At 34.8% G+C, this 17,789-nt stretch overlaps 1 protein-coding gene and 1 pseudogene across 1 annotated transcript; one reads left to right on the forward strand and one right to left on the reverse strand.

The window, feature by feature from the left end:
* Nucleotides 1–9,808: 9,808 nt before the first annotated feature.
* On the reverse strand, nucleotides 9,809–16,150 carry LOC132736146 (uncharacterized; annotated as a pseudogene).
* A 436-nt stretch (nucleotides 16,151–16,586) lies between these two features.
* On the forward strand, nucleotides 16,587–17,789 carry LOC132736147 (interferon-gamma-inducible GTPase 10-like). The gene has a single exon (XM_060723229.1). It carries the CDS (start codon nucleotides 16,587–16,589, stop codon nucleotides 17,787–17,789), a length of 1,203 nt encoding a protein of 400 aa, XP_060579212.1.

Consider the following 17,789-nt stretch of genomic DNA (forward strand, 5'->3'; position numbering starts at 1 on the left):
TTGCAATGCAATTTTGAAAGTTTTAAAGATGTCCCGCACAGGTCCATTGATGTTGTCCGCGTATCCTTAAGATGCCCCTTTTTGCTGCATAACGATTCGTCGAAAAACACTTGGTAGAACGAAAACTACGTCGACACAATCTTCGTTGAGTGTATCAATTTGCCGAATACGTCATTTTGTCTGAATATCAATTAAGAATTATTGTCTGAAAAGAATACAAGTATTTTTAAAAGCGACAATCCGTCGAAAAATTATTAGTCCCTGAGTATTTATAACAGTACACTGTGATAACATATACTCATGCGTATTGAAACTGGTTGTGTTTGAGTAATCATTCTCATATCAGTAGTTTTATTATGGATAGCAATAAAAAGGTCTTTCGCAGTTACATTGACGCTTTCCTTAAACGTTTAGTGAATTTACATAATGATTTAAACTAACGTTTAAGAAGTAAACAAACGGCAAGTTTAGAATGTTCTTGGCAGTAATGCTGTATACGAACATTTGCTGTTTTAAACTGTTGCCGCTCTTGGTTATACTGTATAAGGTCTGTTGAAGTTAATCCTTATATCTATATCTATGTGTGTGTGTTTCTTTTAATGAACGTATGGGCGAATGACCAATAATTTTTCTTACACGTTTGAGTCCGTGCAAATCACTTCCTTGAAATTTCTTGCCGGACAATACTATGTATATGAGTTTCTTCTAATGTGAGGCTGATTTGGAACTTTTTTTTTGCGTCGTGTTTGCGCTAGCGACAGCAAGACAAACCGCGCCTTGTCGAACTTTCTTCTTGTCGTCCTGTCGCTAACGATGCATGTCAAACTGCACGTTGTCGTGCGGCGTGTTTCGCTAGCGACAAGACAAAACGAAAGGCGATTGTGATATAGGTTGTGTTTTCGCTATCGACAAGGCAACGCGCAAAGTGTACTATATCAGCCACCATATGAAATAGCATATATCGATGCTCATTGTAACCTCCCTATACAGTACACTCTTTGCAAAGTAACAACTTTTGTAGTTCTTGGTAGTTCTTGGTTACTTCGACGTTTTCTAGTGTGTTGAAAAAAATGTTATTAATATAAATGGCGATAACTTATATATTTATTCCCGTTTGCTTATTCCTATGTCAAATAAGCCCGCAGTCATTCTTCACAAAACGTCGGCATCAAAATGTGCAAACCTTGACCATTTGACAATTTTTTTTTGTCTTTAATATCATCTCAACAAATCACTCAAAGATAGCAAACATTATGAATTTAGAAATAAACAAATTATAAACGAAGAGTAGATCTAATTGTTTATTATTTACATTCACACATCAAATATATTTCTTTAGTAGTATTTACAGAAATATTACACATTTCTTTCATTTATCATAAAACATATAAATTGTATAAATAATTATTCATAAAATAAATATTCTGAACAAAAGACAATGATACTTACGAACTAAAACTAATTTTTACATGCTAATTCCCTGTAGTGAACACCAAAATTTTCTTTGTCTATTTTTAGCATTTAGTCGAGAATCATAAGTGCAAAGAATGTCAGAAAGGAAAAAAATGTTATGTTAAACAATATTCATTTAAATGTTTCTATATGTCTCAAAGCTAATCTTATAATAATGAAAAACAAATAAGCAAACAAATATTGTTAACAAGAAGACCCGGCCTACACCATGAATGTATAAGAAAACAGTCATTTCCACTTCAATTAATAACATTGCGCTATTAAATTATCAACACGCTGTATTTGTATATTTAAGCTACATAGTATTTTGAATATTTACAAGTCTACAAATAATATTTATAAAGGTCATTCAGATACTGAAATTTGAATAAAGAAATGATCTTTAGCATACTCATTTTAATTACATGTACATGTAATACGTATTTGTATACTTTACTTGTATACTTTCTCCGCTAATATTCATACTCTTGATAAAAGACTTCATCATAGCTGCCATCTTTGAATAACTTCCTTTCCCAATCCTTTCCTTCGCTTTCAACTCTCGTTGGAGCTCCGCTCCTCAAATTATTTACTGGATTGTCTACTGGCCAAGATCTGCCATCTTCCTGATCATTTCCCGGTCTCTCAAGTGCTATTGATGTTCCCATTTCCAAATTATCAGTTGAACTTTCAAATACCCATGCGTTTTTCCAATCTCGATTCGTTCCTGGACTTTCTAAAGTCAATGCACTTTTCCATTCGCGATTCTTTGCGGCACGCTCCAATTCATATGAAGTTCCCACTTCCAAATTATTTGCTGGATTCTGCAATGACCATGCACTTTGCCATGCCCGGTTATGCCCTCTACTACTAAATTCTTCTGCACGTCTGGATCGAGGAAATTGTCGAGAGCTGGGTTGTTGTTCTTGTCTGTTGTTAAGTAAACAAAGTTGTGACAAAGACATCAACATCTTGAGATGAGAGTATGAATCCTGGGATTTTCTTCTGGCATTACAAGGCGCCATTGAAGGTTGGCAATTCCTCACGTCACTTCTTGAACAACGTTTTATTCTGAACTTGCATTTAGGAGTAAGGGTTCGATTGAGAACTGACTTCATTCCCTCATCAGTTGCCGTACCATTATCGTCACCTATTACTGCGTCCGAAGTTTGAAATATATTCGAATCTACGACAGGCGTCTCTTCGTGTATTTTAACATCTTCCTGTTCTTCTTCATCGAGACTGATAGCAGAAAGTGTTGACGATATTCGGGAAACTTTTGTCGTAAATTCTGCAGTCTGACTGTCATATTCCTCATAATGCGCCAATTTATTCTGCATGCTGCTGAAATCTTTTTTGTAGCGCTCTTCAGTATTTTCAGATTTTAAAATATTTATTTTCATATAAAGTAGTAGTGAAAGAATGATGATTCCTTTCCTGCGTTCCGTAGAGGTTATGAAATAATCATCCGAATGCTGACCATTTATTTCCAATGCCTACGTCCATTCACGAATGGATGCTAATACATGTTAACACATGGGTACGGTGCTTATTAATATGATTGACGCGTTTAATACGAACCTATAAATGTTGACGTCCTTCACAATTCCGAGAAATGTCTTTATTAATAATCTTTATAAAATGAATCCAGAAGCAAAAACATTTGTTTATTTCAGATGTTCTTTGACGTGCATAAGAAACTAATTGAAACCAATCACGTCATTTTTCGTTATTGTGATCCTGAAAAGCCGAATGATTAACTATTAAAACTAACCCTTGTCTTTTATATAATGTAAAATATTACGTCTTGTATTACATTTGTATCGTATCAAACAAAACCGGTTTGATAGACCAACCGACAAGATATTTAAGAAAAAACATTGCAGTTGCCAATACGAAAACCAGTATTGCTGCAAATGGCGCACCTACTAGCAATTCCGATACATGTAAAAAGGATGAAACTTCGATATTTTGACTTGGAAGTTAGTTATACACCATCCCTTAAGCTCCTAACATTTAGTCTTTTTGTACGTGTTTGTGTCCATCCTTATTTACGTAAATTGTACACGTATTAATCAATAGGTCAAAGACCCGATAACTGTGACCTTTTTCATAATAATATCATTAATTAGAGGAAATATTAAGAATTAATTGTAATTCATTTGTTTATATAGAAGTTATTTGTTCCTCGAAATACATTTTCCGAGTAAGCACTGTTACACCTTATAGGGATTCCTTCAAATAGATCACCAAGAGGTACATGTACACTGATACTGTTCGTACTTTTTGTCATAATTTCACCGAAAGTATTCGGAGTATCTGTTCCTTTTTTCGCAAATGTATCGTTCAATATATGTCACAAGGTCAGGTTATGTTACAAAGTATAAAGTACCGTTGTCAGATTTTCTGTTCGTCCGTTTATCGTCAGTCCTTGCTCTATCTGCCCCCCCCCCCAGTATTAATCAGATTGTCGAGTTTTATTTATGTTCTTTCTCTTTTGTAAAAAAAAGACAAAAATTAAAACAAGATCCCTGTCGCTGTCTCAATATGAAACCCCAGACTAATGGACCAGTGTAAGAGCACCTAAATATGATTTTTGTATTTTCTGATCGAAGATCAGTAAAAACAAAGCGGACATTCAATCTCTGACACAGAATTTCACGACAGACCCAACAACAAGCAGTTCTCAAAACAGCTTAAAACTAGCGATTTTAAAGAAAGGAATATTTCAATTTTGTTACAAGTATCCACCAAATTACAAGGCATTCAAAGTTTAAAAGTAGAGTTGGCTTATAGAATTGTCAATAAATACACAATCACAAATTACGCGGATGTATATGATTTAAATCAATGAAAATGCTATTTTTAGCGATGTCGATTACCGAATACTTCAAAAATAAATCTGACTGCCGAGTAGAGGAATATATAGATTCTACATGTCGGACTGTTTGGGCGAGAAGATTTTCGCTAAAATATTTACTTCAATTTTAAACAACAGCTTTATCCTGAACAAAATACCTCGAAATTTATAAGGATTACAAACCGAAATGCAATGCAAGTTCAAAATTTAGAATGACTTGATTTTATTCAGGCTTTATTTGTATTCTTTCTGCAGGGGTAATGCGCTCGTTTTGTGTGTGAGAGGTCTGAAGTTCAAAACCCAATCTAGGCATATCTTTTTTAAGTGTCTTTGTTACAGAAGTAGCCATGGTATGCAAGGATAAAGTGTGGTTGTCATAAAAAATGAACATAAATGATATTTTGATGCAATTGTTCTAATCTAAGGTATGAAATTATAATCTTCGTAAAGTTTCATGCGCGATTGGTGCGCGATTGGTTGAACTTGCTAAATAAATTCAGAGCCTACATCACTCAGTTTTCTTTTTGTTCTGCACCAAGTCATGGCATTAAGAACCAATGCCATATGAGCCATGTCACGACAAAACCAACATAGTGAGTTTGCGACAAGCATGGATCCAGACCAGCCTGTACATCCTTGCATTCTGATAAGGATCCATGCTGTTCGCTTACACACCCTACAAGTAGAGAAATAAATAGCGAACAGCACGGATCCTGATCAGACTGCGCGGATGCGCAGGGTAGTCTGGATCCATGCTGGTCGCAAACCCATTATGTTGGTTTTGTTATGACGCGGCAGTATAAATGGTACATTTTTTGATAGCCATACAAAACTAACACTACTTCGTTATACATGTGTGTCAAAAACGAACTAAAAACTTTTCAAGATAATTAACATGTCATCCTAATACATTGCAAAAAGACACTATGTATAATTAGAATCTAGCATTTTTCTCCAGAGTGCCATATATCGTACAGAAAGATTTCGTGTAATTAAAATTTGATCAGCAAAGCAGACACACTGCAATCTATTAAAATCAAAGAATGAAGATTGTAGTTTTTTCCGTGGCTAGTATATACATATATACTATAGAAATTATTATTCATTGTTATAACTCTATATGAACATAATTCGTTTTTTTTTCTCAAGAAGACCAATCCCTTAGAAGTCAACCTCGTGCATGCACCAAAACTTCCGATCAAAACATGTACATTCAAAAGGAACTGATGTGACATATGGCACGTACATTCAATCATCGACATTAGCGAGACAGTTTTTATCGTAAATCGGCACACCTCAGCTGTTTTTCAAATTTCCTCTTGAAAGTACACGTGAGTTCAGTGAGTACGTTTTAGAAAACAGTGTAATATTCAATGAGTGTGCATATTTTCATTTCTGTGCTCTTGTCAGTATTAAAACAAGTCAACTTCCGGTTGTCGCACGAAAGGTTTAGGCTCTTACGACAGGTACAATGATCGAAAGTAACATTAATGCTTTTAATCGCTAGACATGGTACACAATGAATTGAAAAGGCTCCAAGACAGGGTACAGCTTCATGTAAACGCTATTTAAACAAGTCTACTTCCAGTAGTTCGAGGGGTTAGAGTTGATCGATCAATTATTATCCAGTTACCTTTCTGGAATGGGTTCGATCTCCGGGAGATGCTTTGGAAGTTTAGCGTGGAGGAAGGTAGTCTAGTACTGGTGTAACTCTCCAGGAACGATGGTTAGGAAACTACCCGCCTATATGACTGAAATACTGTTGGAAAAAGTCGTAAAATGAATGAAACAAACCAACAAACAACCAGTGGTTGCAAGAAAGGTACAGGTACCAAAGACAGGTACAGTGATCGGAAGTAACATGTGCTTGTAGACATGGTATACACATTGCATTGTATAGGCTCGCCGATTTCAATTATCTGCTCATGGTTTATAATAGTCTTACTTCAAGTAGTCACAAAAAAGGTACACTGATCGGAAGTAGCATGTGCTTCTGATCGCAAGACATTGTTCACATTGAAATGTCTGAGCTCGCAAGACCGGGTTTAGTGATTTGGTTCATCTACCTTTTGTAAGAATTCAATATAATGAATTAATATCTAGGAATTTGGCCTAGCCGAACAGGATGAACAAGGGTGGCAGGGAGGTTTCGCGTGTTGCAGATGGCATGTCTGTTTGTGTTTGTTTGATTGGGTTTTACGTCACATGTACACCGACACAGTATAGGTCATATGGCGACGTTCCAGCTTCACTGGTGGAGGAAGACCTCGGGCGCCCTTCCGTGCATTAGTTTAGGCAAGAATGGGCACCGTAGTAGAATAAGCTAGCTGGATAGCTTCCTCACATGGCATGTCTGAGTGGCAGGTTGCCCACATCTTAAATATTTTCCCACAGTGTCAACTGTTGCTTAACAAATATGGAATCGTCTCCAATTTAAAGAAAATGTCAATACTTTATGCAAGAGCAGATTAATTAATGCTCCCTCAAACAGTGCTCGCCTCACTTCCCTATATCTTGCACTTGAGTCCGCAGGCTTTTGCTTGACCTGCCAGATACCGATTGTACATATCTGGAACATGCTTAGAGGCCCATTTTTGTTGCTCTATGCAACCTGAGGCCCATTTTTGTTGCTCTATGCAGCCTATCACTTTTGCAAACTTTGTGCTGCCTTACAAGCACAGCGAAACTGAATTCCACAATTAAAGATCAACTGGCTCGTTTACATTATGGACAGGCACTGTAAGGCTATCATTTATGTCCGTGGACGAAATTCAAGATTGAAATCTATTCATGCAGCCTTTAGAAAGAAAACCTTTTTACAAATTTTCAGGCAATTTACGTGTTCCCGCATAATAATACACAAACTCATATTTCAATAGTAAATTTCAATTCAGGCGACTAATTTATTGGTTTCATCAAATAAACAATACAAACAAACTGAACGTATGATGATAAACTTTTAATCAAGAGCACGGCAAAGACTGTAATATACGTCAGAATGTAAATTTTTCAGTTATCAAAAATAATCTTTCAATTAGGGAAGAGACCCTACCAAGAAACTTGTCTGAAAATGTTTTATCTTTTTGATACTACATGTATATGACCTCTAAGGTGGAGGCATTTTTCACCCTAATTGCATGTGATTCCTAAAACCTTTTAGGCCTATTAGGCAATGATATATGCCAAATAAAGCCGCATAGTATTTATCAATAAAAAGATGTGGGCCAAAAGGCAGGGCCAATTTTGCGTCGAGGGTCATGATTTATATAACTTTTTGTATAAATCTACAAATTGATGCACTCTACATGCCAAATATCTGAAGTAAGCGACCCCAGGGGCAAGACAAACAATGACCCAAGGGACATGATTAATACCAGTCTTATAGAGGCAAACAAGAAAATACTACTGGTCATATATCTAAGCTCTAGGCATGGTAGTTTCACCAAAACAAGAGGGCAATGATGGCCCTGAAATCGCTCACCTGTATACAAAAGCTCTCTTTGACAAGGAACAAGTAATATTGTAAACCATAAACAAAAGAAGATATAAAATCTAAATCTTAAACTGATATCACAAAGTTCATATCTGTATGTGAAACAGTGCATGTGTAAAAACACTACTTGTTCCTATTGCTAAGGGCAAACAACAGTTCCAAAAGATGTGTACATTTAAGGAAAATCAATGACTCCCAGGGGTGGGTCCAATTTTGACCTCAGGGTTTTTATTTGAACACACTTGGTAGACATTCACAAGAAGATATTTCATGCTAAATATCTAAGCTCTTCCTATTTGAGATTTTAAAAATAACTTTTTAAGTTTTTACTATTTACATATTTATATCAGGAAAATTATTAATAATTACACCCCTCAGGCGGTGCAAATTTTGACCCTAGGGCTTTTATTTGAACAAACTTGGTAGACATACACTAGAAGATGTTTCATGCTAAATATCTTAGCTCCAGCTCTTTGGGTTTACTTAAGAGCAGACTTTTAAAAAAGTTTTTACTATAAACATATAAGGAAAAATAATGACACCCAGGGTCAGGGCCAATTTTGACCATAGGATTTTTATTTGATAACACTTTATCAACACTGACTAGACGATGTTTCACATCAAATATTTAAGCTCTAGCTCTTTTGGTTTTTTAAAAAAGGATTTGAAGTTTCTTCTATTGGTTGCCATGGCAACCAGAGTTCTGCATGGACTTAAATTCATTGAACAATTTTTAAAGTTGACTACCAAAGAATCATTCCTATGAAGTCTGGATAAAATTGACTAAGAGGTATGAGGAGATGTCATGTAAAGTTAAAGTTTACAGACAAACGCGGGGGTCCGGACGTCGAACAAAAAGCGATCACAAAAGCTCACCATGTCACTTTGTGACAGGTGTTAACTATGTGACCCCCAGGGCGGAGCCAATATTGACCAATGGGGCATGATTAAAACCAGTTATTTTGTGGTCCACAAAGTGATGTAACATGACACCTTAGGTCTGGGCATCCTAATTTCACTCTAAAAGTATTAGATGTGTTTTCTATAGTAAACAAGTCTATGTCAGTCAAGTGACCACTGTGGAGGCCCGAAGGGACAGTATTGAACAAAGGGGCATGATTCATATCAGTTTTGTTAAGGTCAATAAGGAAATACTATATGCTTTAAATATTTAAACTCTAGACATTGTAGTTTAACGCAATGAATCTTAAATGTGTTTTTCTATGCAAGTCTATAGGTATATAAATCAAGTAATCCCTGGAGTATAAAGCCCGTGTGACCTTGACCTCAGAAAGATTAAACCTGTGCTCTGCACATCATCTCATTATGGTTAACATTTCTGCCAAATAGTTTTAATAAATTTTCTTCCATCGGTTCAAAAGATACAGACTGGACACAAAAACTGCTACCAGATGGACAGATTACCAGGTGCATAACATTCTACTCCGAATTTTTTTCAGGCGTATAAAAATGTAGCGATAAATTAAACTGTTCAATGTGCTAACCACAACAATAATTATTACAGACTACAAAGGACCACAAGGTAATGTTATATGCAAAATATCTAAGCCCATTGCATTACAATTTCAAAGAATTTCATGGCCATAATATCATAAATGAACGTAGCCAATATTGTACAAGAAGAAACACGCCCAAAGCGACACAATTGTAAATGCAGGTGAACTAATTTGTTGGTTTGATCAAACCTGTTCATGGAAGGTAGAGATATTTGCAAGCTACTGTCCGGGCCCCCTAGCATAATTATGACCCCAGGTTTATATTACTTTGAAGAGGACTGCAAGATGATACTCCATGCAAAATATCTAAACTCTCGGCATTGTATTTTCAAAATAAGAGATTTTAAAAACATTGTTTGCATACAAGTCTCTTTTAACTAAAAGACCTCCGGTGTGGGTCCATGTATGACCCCAGGTGCTTGACTAACAAACATAACTTTTAAAGAGAAACCAAATGTCACATGCCAAATATCTAAACTCTTGGCATTATGTTATTGTATTTAGTGTTCTCTTCTTCATGCCTTTGCAATACTCTGTTCCTTGAAGAACTCTTCTGTTCCATGTTTCGACTTTGAATCCTTTCTCTATAACAGGGAATTCTGGGACACAACTTTTTAAACACTTTGTATAAATATTCCACTTTTCCCTGGCTAAGTTTTGGAAATTTGACTTAAAAATGTCAGCTTCAACAGTATCTTCAAATACTAATCCACAACCAAATATTCTATAGTGTAAAACGAGCCAAAGAATGACAACAGCTTCAGGAGACAGACGGCCATCTGCATTTACATTAAATAAATCGATAAAATTGCTGCAGAGTAAGATGTCATTTACTGCATCGTACATGATAATCTGCACATAATCGGTTGAATTTAAGATATTTGGTACCATACAGTTCTGACTATTAGGATGTCGCTGTCTCTGAAGTAAAGAAAAAACAATAGTCTGTGCCAAGGCTCCCTCGCTTGTTCCGATAGCTGTTCTTTTCACTTCTGTGACCATTTTTCCTCCAGGAGAGACCTCTTCCTCCTCCTCAACTGAAATGACATATGACATTTGTGCGAACCTGTACTTTTTCACCTGGTTACTATGTATTAACAAGCATTACAGAAAGCTGTCCATGTGGGTTCAAACCCTGTCAGGGGCGAGCTGTTGTTCCTTCAGCAAGAAACTTTACACTCATTGTTCAGTACTGGTTGGTTCCAAGAACTGATTCAAGAGTGTGTCTATAAGCTTTAAGCTTCCTTCACAATCGAACTAAAATCAATTCTGCATAAACCAACACCGGTCAGTACTGAAACGTATTTGTTATATTAAGGGTCAGAAGTCTATGACGAGATGGAAGCTCTACTGGTTTGTACTCAAGAAAGATGTACTTTAGTGAAGTCTACTTTTGTAAAAAATCTAATCCGGCTAAAGCTTAAGGAGGAGTAGCATTTAAAAACATTTAAAAAAAACATTTCTGATTATTATAGCAACATTTTTCATCATAATAAATAAAACAAAAGAATGGAACAATTCTAATTGTGTACCAGATCTTATTAAAAGTTAAACTGGACTGAAACTGTACGTAGAACGTCGTTTTGAAAAAAATTCGAAGAAATCTCCATTTTGAGAATTACCATAGCAACATCATTTTTTGAAATCAAAAACCGGTACACAGAATTATGTATTTTTATTTAGTTTACATATGTACCAAGTCTTATTGAAACTGTATTAAAACTGTAGGAGGAGTAGCGTTTTGAAAGAATTTCCATTTTTAGTAACCATGGCAATATCATTTGTCGAAATCAAAAACCCATACACAGAATGTATCTTCATCAGATCTACTTATTTATCAATTCTTATTGAAATTGGACAAAAACTGTAGAAGGAGAAGCGTTTGACACACAACAGACAAAAAGATCGCAATAGATAACCTGAGTGACTTGGGAGACGTTAAAATAGTTACATACAGACAGATACATGTAGGTGGACAACTTACAAACATATTAGTTCATCTAGTCTTTGATTAGAAAAACATAAAATTCATTGACTATAAAATCTTACATACCGTCTTCTTTCCTCCTTTTTAATAAAGGGCTACATGCACTGGTACTACAATCTGCTGCAATCAGATCCTTTTCATAGTTTGCAATGCACAGTTCTTCATGATTATGAGATAAAAATATAATATCAACATTGCCGTGCCATACCTCCTCATGACCTGAAATAATTTAAATTTAATAAGTTTCCTTTCTCCAAGATTTTGACAATTATATATGTTAATTTGACATCAGTATGATTAGACATAATAGCAATAGCTTAAAACCCCTGACACATTAGGGTGGAGTTCTCACGGCTTCTAAAGAAAATTGAGAACCCCGAGGTGAGCACAGTAATATCACAAACATTGCCACAGCATCAAAGTGGTATCACATAGCATGTATTTTGTGCATGCTCAAAACAATCGCTGTCACTCAGCATCCTGATAAGAGTGCAGTGGGATCAAAGTAAGGACGCTGTAATATCTCCTACAATGCAACAGGAGCGTCATGAAAGCAGTCAAAAGGAGCGGCAAATGAACACTGTGGTTATCCACTGTGCTTGTATGGCGTCTCTACCGCGCTTATACTGCGTGTGCAGGGCGCTTTTATGGAGTTTTTTATTTTAGTGCAGTTTGAGCGCCATAAAAGTGCAAAGAATGCAGAAGAAGTACAATCTGAATACAATCGCTAATTAAAATGCTGTGGAAGCTCTGTAGCATCGCCATGTGGACACCGTTATGTCTCCATGTCATTAATTTTAATAAAGGGACTCCACTGAGGTTTAAAAGTCTAGAAACATAACATTTGAATTTCTTACATAAATGAGCTGGAGCACTTTAAACAGTAATATATGCAAAGGTAGTTAAGAAATATACTTTGAAATAAATTGAAAATCGTATTTTTTATGCTTTTCTTAGCCTAATTTGAGTGAAAAGCGTTTAAACGCTTTTCAGTTTGGGTCAGTTTTTTACAATTAGAATAATTATTTCGGAAAAACGGTGTGCGCAAATGATCTGAAATTTTGCACAAAGATTAGTGGTCTAAACCTACATCAAATGGTACAATTATCTGAAAAAAATATTTTCAGTCCCATCATGTCGAAAAACCTCAGTGGAGTCTCTTTAAAAAAGAGCTTACAAAAGAAAATTTCAAGATACCTAAATGAAAGCTTCTTTACACATTGTAGATTCAATTTTTCCGTGGAGCTGGAAAGTACTGAGCAAAAAAATATGCTACTTTGTTTTTTATTATAACTAAATAAATGTAACTAATAAACTATTTAATCATACCAATGCCTGTACTTCCAAATTTTGGTTCCACATTGCATCACATTTGCATTTTCCTTCCTTCTTTTCTTTTGAATCAATAATATATGATTGCCCTGGAGCAAGCCTTCCAAGGAGGTGTTCAGCAAATCCAACCATGATGTCTGTTTCTGTTGTGGTTGATTGTTTAGCTCCACTATGATCTTCTCCTTCCTCTGGCTCTTTGTCACCAAGCACTTTCATCAGACTTTCTTCATGCAAACCTAAAATGTTTCAGGAACATTAAGATTATTAAATGAAGAAATAAGTTTCCAAGATTGTACGAGGGCTGTTCAATAAATACGTGGAAAAGTGTCGCTATTTCCTATTTTCCAAGATAGCTGAATAAAAGTTATACAGTGATAGAGACAAACATATTTTGAAAATATACAGCAAATATTGCCGTTCTGGTATATGGTATATATATATATTGGAAAAAAGAAAAGGATTTTGTAATACCGTGTTGACTTTATATTTTAGAGGCCGTACATTCAGATAATACAAAAATATGGTATTTAGATACAGAAGAAATATTTTAAAAACCGTAAAACCTGCGGAAATATGCGCAGCTATCAGAGTCCCGATCCCTTTACGAACTAATCTTTTTTTAAGAAATATGATGTACTCGTTGTCACTACGAATATCCAGTAATGCAGGAATGAGAAAATAATCTACGAATTGTACGCAGTTAACAAAACTGTCAAACAGCTCAAGTATCTGTTACAGTATAATTATGTTGATTGAATATTTGTCTTTGGAGATATATTTTGTCTTTATTACATGATAAAATACGTAATTACTCATGTATTGTTATGAGAAAATGTTTGACGACTTTGAAAGAATAAAAAGTAGCAAACCGCTTTGTAACCCGATATTGTCTTTGTTTTTCCTTATCAAGTATAGCAAATAATTGTTTTATTTCGGACGAACGTAAGTGAGGTAGAAAATGATAAACGGACCAAATATCCTATAGTAAATCAAAATAAAAGAAATGAATAATCGCGAACGACTGTTAGTCATGACATTGTACTTTAAAGCAGCACGCTTCTAGATTCATGCTTATTTTCATGAAAAGTTTGAAAATGTATTTGACTGTAAAATATTGTAAAATAACCAAAAGGAATCATTTTACACGATATAAATGGCACTGATAACCCACGTAAATAATAAAAAAGTGATCAATATATGCAAAATTAGCTGTTACTGCGTTAGTATAAGTAAAGTTACTGCGTTAGTGTAAATACTGAAAAAATCTGTCATTAATCGCAAGTAACATAATTATTATTACTTGAATCTTGAATCTTTTTACTTTTCCTAAAATCTTAGTAATTTTTTCTCAAGTTTGATTTTATTGAAATATTTTGCTTTAACCAGCAGGGTCGTATATGTGGCAATTAGTATGCTTACAACCTTTGTTTTCTGTTTTGATAATTCGTTTGGCACGGCGGCTATCTTTTCATCAAAACCTATTTTTTCAATTCTTTTGTGTCATTGACTATAAATGCACAAACTTCTTTTGAGATCCGAACACGATCAATAAATTAATAACAGATAAAGTATTTTCCTTTTGCCATTTAAAGTTATCATTTACTAAAGGGTACCTTAGATCTTCCCTTTCAGTAAAGATATGACTGTGACGTAAAACCCAATCAACAAACATTTACGGAAACTCTGTAAGGACAATTATTTCTTATGTGTCATTATGTTTTACTAATTATACATTTCTTATGCATATTCTCACACGACTGTACTCACACGACTGTAATAATAATAATAATAATAATAATAATAATAATAATAATAATAATAATAATTATATCCCGATTTAACGATATTAAAACTAGAAAAACAAAGGATCAACTATAAAGCCTTTCACAACAACAACCACAGTGCAACATCTTTTACACCGATGCGTTTGTCCAATGCAAAAGAGTTCTCCTCTAGACGGAGACAACATCTTTATTCATGATTCATTTTTTAGCTTGGTTCCACGATATTAAGTCTTGGTAAACTATATTAACATGCAATCAGACAGTTGTACTGTCCATTATAAGACGGCGCGTGCACGCGTCTAGTAGATATGCATTTGTCCGTAGGGCAATGGGGAAAATTTTAGACTTGATTTTGTGCATTTTTTTTGTTTTAACAAATCACATTGTTTTTCTGATGTACAACATGTCACAGAGCTTTAACGTTTTAAAATAAACGTTTAACTGAAGTGATAGTGTCATGTTTGAATATCATATTCTTTTCATAAGTATCTATAATTTTATCTACCTAATAAATAATGTGCCAATGAGCCAGTCTATAGTCGATCGTTCTAAAACTTAACCGTTGAGGGAGGCAACGATGGAAGCAGTTTCACTCACTTCATATGCTCCGCCTCTGTTGAATTTCGTCTCCGCCTTAAATTGTCGCCAAATTCAATATGTTAACATTTAGTCTTCGTTGACGGGGGTTGTGGGGGGAGGAAACAAGGACAATCATGATCAATATAACTTTACGAATTACAAGTTACAAAGCCTAAACCATGCCCACTATCAGAGAAGCGGTTCTCCCTGAACCCTTAGCTCAAAACAGACCCGTCTATAGTCTAATGACGGGAACTGAACAAGAGGTATCAATAAAATACGCAACGGAGATTATTTTGGCATTACGGACGCATAGGAAATATTATTTGCAAAACAGGCAAAACGTGTGCGACATAATTATGATTCACTCAAACAATTAACATTTAAGTTATAAAACAGATTAACTGAGTGAAAAAAGTACTTTTATTTTAAAATGTATCACAAATATTTGCAATATGTTATTTCGAAGGATTCTGTGACCGACGATTGTTCTCTTTGCCTATATTTTTAATTACAATTTGTGGTCCCATACCTAGATTCTTTGTTTACTCAAGTAGTTTAATCTTTTATAAATAAGTAAACAATACCTAACAAAGAATTGATTATATATATCAATTAATTCATAACTTTTATTTGGTATTAAAGACATATGTTCGCTATTTGTAAAATAACAGACAGTTCGTCTTCAAAATCATTCGAACATTATGCAATTCGCACCAATATCTAAATGGACATTATTCTTGGCACATATTGTCTTGAATTTATTTTAAGTTTACCAATCATTTCACTTTCACTTGTTATCCAATTTATTTTGGAGAAAAAATTAATTAGTGCTTCGGATATTCAACTGTAATAGAGAACGATTTTCAATTCTGATTTTGTACATTACTTGTGACTGTTTACATCATTTAGCGGCGTCTTTGATGTGCAACATCAACACTAAACTTGTTTTATTATTGATTTATGCCACTGCTTATAGCAACCTCTTAAAAATGTCGAGCTGTACAATGAATTCTATTGTAAATCCGACAAAAAGTTGTGACACTAGGAACACTTTTAAATATTTCAAGGGTACGTTATACTGAAACGACGGCCTTTACGATGCATTACGTATCGTCTTTCAGTAAGAGTCTTTGAAAGTTGCATTGCATTAAGTGATCCCGGTCAGTTTGCTAATCATAAAAAGAACCTCAACCGTTCAAAGCTTCTGTGTAATGACATATATCTTGTATAAACAGCGAATTTTAAGTATCCAAAAAGAAAAGAAATGGTTTGTGTAATTAAATATAAGTGATGAATACTAGTAATAAATTGAAAACAATTTATGATTAATAAGTTTATTAAGTAAAAAGTACGTTTAAGTATAAAAGCAAAATGTACCTCCGGGGTTTCCGTAGTTTATTTCAACTCTTGCAGTATTGATCTTTGTCAAGTTGACGGCTTTAATCTTCAATAATTTATATAATTACGGAAATACTTCATTGTGTATGTAGCTGTTGTCAAGTGAATTAGAATTGAAAAGATAAAAATATTTATTTCATACATATTTATTTTCTTCAACGACTGAATTAAGGATTCTAAAATGGAAGATGATGATTATCTAGATTTTAGTACTGAAGAAGACAAATCGAATGCTAAAAAATTAGATAGTAGGTTGCGTGAAGTATATGACCATACAGGATTAGAAGGACTGAAAGAGTATGTAACGGATGAGCTGAATAGATGGAAGGGTAAAATTATATCAATTGCAGTTACCGGAAGCAGTGGCGCTGGTAAATCTAGCTTGATCAATGCTTTGCGATGTATAGATCAAGATGACGAAAATGCAGCAGAGGAAGGACCTACTGAAACAACCTTTGAAAGGCAAGAATATCCTTTCCCTTCAAATGAAAAGATAGTCCTGTATGATATTCCTGGAGCCGGAACGCCGTTACACCCAAATGAGACTTACATAGACGATATGAAGTTTGATCAGTACAATTTTGTTGTAATCGTAGGTGCGACTCGATTTACGGAAACCGATGCAATGATTGCTAAGGAGCTACAACGTCTGAGTAAGCCATTTTTTCTCGTGAGATCAAAAATTGGATTTGATGTGAACAATAAGAAGAAAACACAAACAAGAGATGACGTCATAGACAAGATTCGCAAAGATTGTCTTTTAAATCTAGAAAAGTTGGATGTGCAAGCCGTCGATATTTTTCTAGTTGACAGTCATGTTCACGAAGATTTTGAACTCGGAAAACTGCAGAGGAGTATTGCCGACAATGCACCCGAAGAAGCCCTCAAATCTTTGTTAATCTTCAGCTATAGAAACATGACTAAAGAGATCATCGAAGCGAAGATTAAACTCTTAAAGAATCGTGCGAAGATGGTAGCATTGCAAGCAGTTGCGTCTGCTGCACCAGGAGCAGGGTATTTGATGGACTCGGATGTTATAACTGGGGAAATAACTTTTTACAAAAAAGAACTTGGTCTTGATGACAAGTCACTCGACGAAATGTGTAATATTCTAGGTGTTGATATGACAGAAATTAAAACCATGATATCGTTCACTGATTTGAGCTTTCAGGAAAATATGATAAAAATATTTTCTGAAACGGATGACAAGTTTGACGTTAAACAAATATGTTTAAGATTCTTGCTGGAGTGTTTTGGATCATCACTTTTAGCGTTTTATAAGTCCTATGGAAAGGTATACAACACACTATGTAAAATCTTAGAAATTTTACATGTGGAAGCACTTGTTATCTGTGAACGTATTCTCGAGAAAAAACGACAGTAA

The sequence above is a fragment of the Ruditapes philippinarum genome, unplaced genomic scaffold (genome assembly GCF_026571515.1).
Source record: "Ruditapes philippinarum isolate M1 unplaced genomic scaffold, ASM2657151v2 ctg192_1_1_1_1, whole genome shotgun sequence".
In the NCBI taxonomy this organism is placed as follows: Eukaryota; Metazoa; Mollusca; class Bivalvia; order Venerida; family Veneridae; genus Ruditapes; species Ruditapes philippinarum.